The sequence below is a fragment of the Hibiscus syriacus genome, unplaced genomic scaffold (assembly GCF_006381635.1).
Source record: "Hibiscus syriacus cultivar Baekdansim isolate YM2019G1 unplaced genomic scaffold, ASM638163v2 tig00110720_pilon, whole genome shotgun sequence".
In the NCBI taxonomy this organism is placed as follows: Eukaryota; Viridiplantae; Streptophyta; class Magnoliopsida; order Malvales; family Malvaceae; genus Hibiscus; species Hibiscus syriacus.
In genome coordinates this window covers 179,870-185,899 of record NW_024062838.1, presented here as the reverse complement: position 1 = coordinate 185,899, position 6,030 = coordinate 179,870, and the positions used below count along the sequence as shown (strand labels likewise).

General features: G+C 33.3%; 1 protein-coding gene and 1 long non-coding RNA gene across 2 annotated transcripts; one reads left to right on the top strand and one right to left on the bottom strand.

The window, feature by feature from the left end:
- Positions 1-2,711: 2,711 nt before the first annotated feature.
- On the top strand, positions 2,712-3,473 carry LOC120139026 (UPF0434 protein Mmar10_2939-like). The gene is made up of 3 exons (XM_039154377.1): positions 2,712-2,951; positions 3,045-3,099; positions 3,256-3,473. The coding sequence occupies exons 1-3, from the start codon at positions 2,851-2,853 to the stop codon at positions 3,349-3,351; spliced, it is 252 nt and encodes an 83-aa protein (XP_039010308.1). The 5' UTR covers positions 2,712-2,850; the 3' UTR covers positions 3,352-3,473.
- A 1,931-nt stretch (positions 3,474-5,404) lies between these two features.
- LOC120139029 lies at positions 5,405-5,815 on the bottom strand. Its single transcript, XR_005517582.1, has 3 exons — positions 5,733-5,815; positions 5,584-5,660; positions 5,405-5,512 (listed from the first exon to the last, which is right to left on the bottom strand). It is a non-coding gene; the product is annotated as an uncharacterized LOC120139029 (long non-coding RNA).
- Positions 5,816-6,030: the final 215 nt, after the last annotated feature.

Genomic DNA, 6,030 nt, shown 5'->3' with positions numbered 1-6,030 from the left:
TTTTTAAAAGAAAATCCAAGTTACGATTTATTTGAAATTTTTGGATTTTTGGATTAATTTGATTTGAAGTCATCATTGACCTTTAGGTTAGATAGGTCGAATATCTATAATCGTTTTTAAAATAATTTTAAGAAAAATCATTTTCAAAGTCAACAATTGGTATGCGTTTTATCAAAAACTCATTTTAAAGGATTCGTGAGTCGATTACGTGTGAGAAAAGATTAGTACTCACAATGTCCTAAATTGGTATCTAATCGCTACGTTATCGTAATATAAAATTGCATATTCAAATCTATATTTAAAACGTGATCCTTTTACTTTGAAAAAAAAACCAACGAGATTTGACTTAGAAGTTTATCCTATTTATTTTTCAAATAAGATCATGTTGCCTCTGTATTTATGAAAACAAAACTAATCATGATTCAACATAAATGCGTCAGAAAGTAGAAAATAGTAAAGCATGTTAATTAAGAATTAATGCACACAATTATTAATAATATTAAGAGAAAATCTATTTAGAGAAAATAAATAAATATAAAGCCAAACAAAAACATTTACAGAATATTGAATAAATAATTAAAGCTATAGCATCTATTTAAATATAATACGTATACACACATGGACATATACAAGAGATATGAGGGGCCTAAATGCTAACATCAAATGTGATGGGTTAGAATGCAAATAATAAAATTTACCAAACTATGCAAATGAGTGACTAAATGAAAAAGCAACTTTAAACGAAAAATTTTAAACATGACAAAAATCAAAGATCCCAAAGTAAATATCATACAATACAGGTACTTGAATCTAAAAAAAGCTATAAATAACATACATGGCTAAAATGAAAGATGCAAAAATAAGGTATCAAATGTATAAAACAACAAAACATAAACAAACAAGCAAAAAGGGACTAAAATGAAAAACAAACAAGTTTAAAACCCAAATCATAAGTATTAATAAAATTCATTAATGTACAAGAAAGGATCAAAATCAAATAAAGTGAACATAAAAAGCTAGAAACATGAAAATAAAAATTCCATTCATAAGGGGGAGCCCTTAGCATGCAAATTATTTGATGAACCTGAATCACCACGTCATCCATTGTCTCAACCAATAAAACTCGTATATGTCAGAGTAACTTCTAAATAACAATAAACTCCTTATTTACAAGTAGGAAATAGGTGAAGATTCACCTTGAAAAAAAATGAAATGGATAAATTTTATTGGTTAAGACCACAGATGACATGGTGAATCAGATCAATCTAATAATTTTTTCAAGGGAAAACCTCTCGTTCTCTTCTTCTCTTCGAACATAGGGAAAACTCTCAAACTTTTTGTGAGAAGCTAAATGAGATCACCTCTTTTTTAAATTCCAAACTTACAAGAAACTCCAAAACTCATAGAAACCAACATGTAAAAGTATATTTCTTAAAGAAAATACATTTAAAAAGTTTTTTTTAAAATAATAATATATTTAAAAAACATTTTTTTCTAAAAACAATCCCCTACTATTCATCTCAGATTAAGGTTTATTTTCAGATTAAGGGCTATTAGTTTTAGAGATTGAGTTTTAGGCATTAGAGATTTAAGTTTAGAAATTTAGGAATTTTGAGGTTTGAGATGATAACAATGATGATGATCGATCATTGGGTGGCTAACAACAAATAGATGATCAATCGACGATGGATGGGTGATCGGAGAAGACCGGCTACCGGAGCAAAGGGATTAGAATAAGAAATTTTATGAATTGTAGGGTATTTTGTGTAAAAAGAAAAGTTTAGGGTTTTTATAATAATAATAATATTTTGAAGTTAAATGACCATCCAGCTCAGTTGGTAGAGCACAAGGCTTTTAACCTTGGGGTCGTGGGATCGAGTCCCACAGAGGGTATTTCATAATTTGGAGGTCTCCTACGGAAGCTGCTCTCAACCTGGCGTTGGGAGTAGCCAACTATTTTACCTCCCCCTTATCCCATTACATATGGGAATAAGGATCAACTAATTTAATAATATTTTGAAGTATTTTTCAAAAATAAAATTTTTAAAATTACCAGAGAGTGACATATGTTACTTAACAATGAAATTTCACGGCTTACATCCTAAGCACCTAAAATGATACCAATTGTAACGTTAGACACAAGAATTCAAAAAATAGTTTAGGCATCAATTCGTGAAAATCGGTATAGTTTAGGTATTAATTTTATAATTAAGCCATAAACATAATATAAAATTTTCATCCAACGTGCTGATTTACAAGTGATTCTTGCATCTATATCATTACCTCCTCAACTTCTTCAACAAGCTCTAGAAGAACATAAATTTTAGGCATGTAGTCAAGTTTGTCTTATACCAAATTTATTGATCATTTGGCAAGAACAATTTTATCGTTTGTTAACACCAACTAAAGGGAATAATGGCACCTTCTCCTCTAACCCTGAATTGCAGTGCCCTAAGAATCATTGCTATTCCAGCAAACAAAGATTTCGATCTAATCTAATGTACAAAACAAATGATTATAATAATTAAAAGATTATTGTTATTTTTAGAGATTTTAAGTTTGATTACGTCTATAAAAATATTTGGACGTTTATTATTAAATAAATAATTTTTTTTAAATATATACTATTTTATAATAATCTCAAATTATTAAAAAATCGATATGGTACATCCTGCATAGCAGAGCTACATAACCCATATATCATCCACGAACCCAATTCCAAACAGCCCTCCGCCCCACCAGAACCCAAAAGCAAACTAGACCCGAAGCTCACGCAAACCATTGAGTGCTGTGAGGACCTGTACCATCGCTAGTATCGCACGAGCTCAAAGTGAAGGCAAAAAGGGGAAAATGGTGAGATTAACCAACTGGCTACTAAAAGATGCAGGAACCGGACTTAGCAAAACTCTTTCGGAGATCCTCGTATGTCCACTCTCTAAACAAACTCTAAGGTGCTCTCTCCTTCGCTTTCCCTTCCCTTTTACGATGCTTCTGTTTCCTGACTTTGTTTCTTTTGGTTGGTTGATTGATTGCTACTGGGACAGGGTTTGTGAGGAATCGACTTCTCTTATCAGTGATTCTGTTGGGGTCTCTTTTCCCGTGAGCTATATTCCCATTTCCCCCTTTTTGATTTCGATTGTTTGAACTTGGTTGCAATTCCACCTTTTTATTGACATCAAAGCCCTATACAATTTCTGGGTATATGCTAGATGTATAAATGGGGCTGTAACTTATGTTTATATGTGGTTTTATTAGATAAAGGATGGGATCCCATGTTTGGTGCCGACCGACGGGAAGATGCTTGATAAAGATAACGCTCCTCAGGACTCAGCTGCAACAAATAAGGAATAGGAAAGGGAGTTGAGATCCTTTTATCTTGTTATTTATTATTGTAAACTGCTGCTTCATCTTACTCGAATTGCATTTTCGAATGGAGAATCGTTCTTGGGATTTAGAAATTATGATTGGTGTTCCTCAAAGCTACATGAATGAGCATACAAGCATATTGTCTGTACTAGTGTTATCTAATTCATGGTTCACGGAATCGGTACGGGATCACAATTAGTTAGTTTCACCGTTTACGGTTTGTTGGAGGTGGTTTTGTTTGGAACAGATTTTGGGGTCATGATTCGTTGGGTGGGATAATTTGGTGATGACCGATTCATTTTATAGATTAGAAATGGATTTTTCTCCTCCCATTGTTTAATTGAACGAAGAGTTGTGCAAACACTGCAACTTAAATTTATTTTCTTCCGATGCCTCTTTCTGTTTTCTTATTATCGACTTTGTTTGCTTTTGCTGTGTTGGGTTTTCGGTACGCCAATTTGATCGTTCCAGCATGCCTTCCTTAACGAAGGAACAGGAACAAATCCCGAATGAGTTCAAACAAGATTCATGGGGGTGGGGGGTGAATTAGGTAACACTGGTATGCTCATTTGAAGTCTTATGGGGTCATCTTTTAGTGCTATCTTTATGTACGGTAGCTTATCTTGAAAACATTTCTGCCTGTAAACTGCACTAGAAATCAGCCAGGTTTCCCAAGGGCTGAAAAAGATTCATGCTGTATGCAGTCGGTTACATTTCATCTTTTATTGCTTCCTTAGAAGCATGGTTGTCCAATCCACTTTACGATGTTGTTGCCATTCGGGTTTGAATCTTTGGAATAAATCCGATTACTGGAAGCTGTTTACACTTATCAGTCGATCAAGTGGCATGCATAACTGTTATGTTAGCTTCTATTGAAACAATTTCAGCTGTACATCAACCACTCACTGACCTGGGTTTTCAAAGGCGCGCCTCGGCGCTATACGAATGGCGCCGGGCTCAGCGCCTGCGCGCTTATGGAAGGTTTTTTTTCTTTTTTCTTTCAGAATTTAATATTTTAATAAATAATAATAAAAGAAATAGAAGAAGGCTGCAGAAGACCGACGAAAGAAAAACAGAAAAGAAGGCAGTGGATCTCTCTCGAAAACGATCAGGTGCCACAGTCTTAATAAATAATAATAAAATTGATTCATGTAATAATATATATAATTAATTTAAAATATTAAAATATTAAATAAAATAAAATTTAGTAATCAAATTTATTAAATATAAAATTTAATTTTTATAATAACTTAGAGTTATATAAGATAATAAAATTAATTTGTAATATTTAAAAATAAATAAAATTATTGAATATAAATTATTGTTCCATGATGACCATATAATTGTCCTATATCCATGTTTTCTTATCAAAATTAAGATATTTACTCTATGTTGAAATACTTTAGAAACTAGGGTAAACGAGTCTTGACACTTTAATGAAAGGAAAGGGTGTGAAGAGATAAGTATTTTAGGAGTGAATTAGTGGGTAATGGGTGTGAATGTACTCTAGAATAAATTATCTAACTTATTAACATAAAAAGTGCGCATCTCCTATGAAAGGTGCGTGCCTGCGCCTTACGCCTAGACTCCAGAAACCTTTTGCGTCTCGATGCGCCTAGCGTCTTTATAAACCAAGGTTGCTTCCTTTGCTAGCTTGAAGAACCTCTCCATCTGTAGGAAGAAGAAGATTATATATATATGGTGACAAAATTAGTCTCCAGCATTTGTTCAATTACTTTGATTTCTAACCTTTAGTATTTTAGTCTAAATATTTCAATTTTTATTAAAATAACAGGGATGAAAATTGTTACTTGCTAACAATTAACGTTTACCACTCTAGTGAAGTGACATATGATATGTCATTAATTAAGCAAGTGTGAAAATATTATATCAATAACATTCATTGACTGTTAGTTAACTGGTAGTTTTCATCTAGTAATTGATATTTAGATAAAAACTTAAAACGCTAAAGATCAAAATGCTAAGAAATAAAGACTAAAATGATCATTTAACAAACGATAGATGTCAAAGAAAGATTGGGTTACTGTTAAAAGGAAAGCATGGACGGATCTATTTTTCCTCAAAATGGAGCCGTTAACGTAAGCGTGCGCTTTTTAGAAAGCGGAGAGGCACCACCTGCGCGTAACTTACAAAGCAAGGGCAGAATGTCAACTACTGTATTACTAATTCACGAATCCTTGATTTGATCAGCCTTACCTGTTCTTGCTCTCTCTTAGTCTTGCATTCTCTTCCATAAGATGTGAAACTTCAATCTCCAACTCATTGGTGTAAGCCTGCATATAAAAAGGATGATCAATTTCGAGATTAATGACGCTTTCAATAACCGAAGAAAACAAGGTGCTTACCTGTTTCCTAGCTCTTGATCGAGCTGCAGATTCACGGTTCTTGATCATACGCCTGTGCCGGCGATCCCATCGGATTCTTGGACCCTTTTATTATCAGAAGGTGGTGAGGCTACAACATCAAATGGACAGTTATCGTGTGTAGAAGCAAGGTTAATGTCTTTCCATACATCTTCCTTATTTTGGGGTCTATGGGTTTGGAGGTAGATATGAAGCAGTATGAAGTGAAGTTAATTACTAGTTCCCAGAAGTAGTGGAACTCAGTTTAAGACCAAAAAAGAGAGGATTTCGAGGGAGAGTG

What these genes read in the sequence shown, in the direction of transcription:
- LOC120139026 (XM_039154377.1), top strand. Translation starts at nt 2,851, where the DNA reads ATGGTGAGATTAACCAACTGGCTACTAAAAGATGCAGGAACCGGACTT. An exon ending in CTCTCTAAACAAACTCTAAG is followed by an intron (nt 2,952 to 3,044) that starts GTGCTCTCTCCT and finishes CTACTGGGACAG; the next exon opens with GGTTTGTGAGGAATCGACTT. An exon ending in CTGTTGGGGTCTCTTTTCCC is followed by an intron (nt 3,100 to 3,255) that starts GTGAGCTATATT and finishes TGGTTTTATTAG; the next exon opens with ATAAAGGATGGGATCCCATG.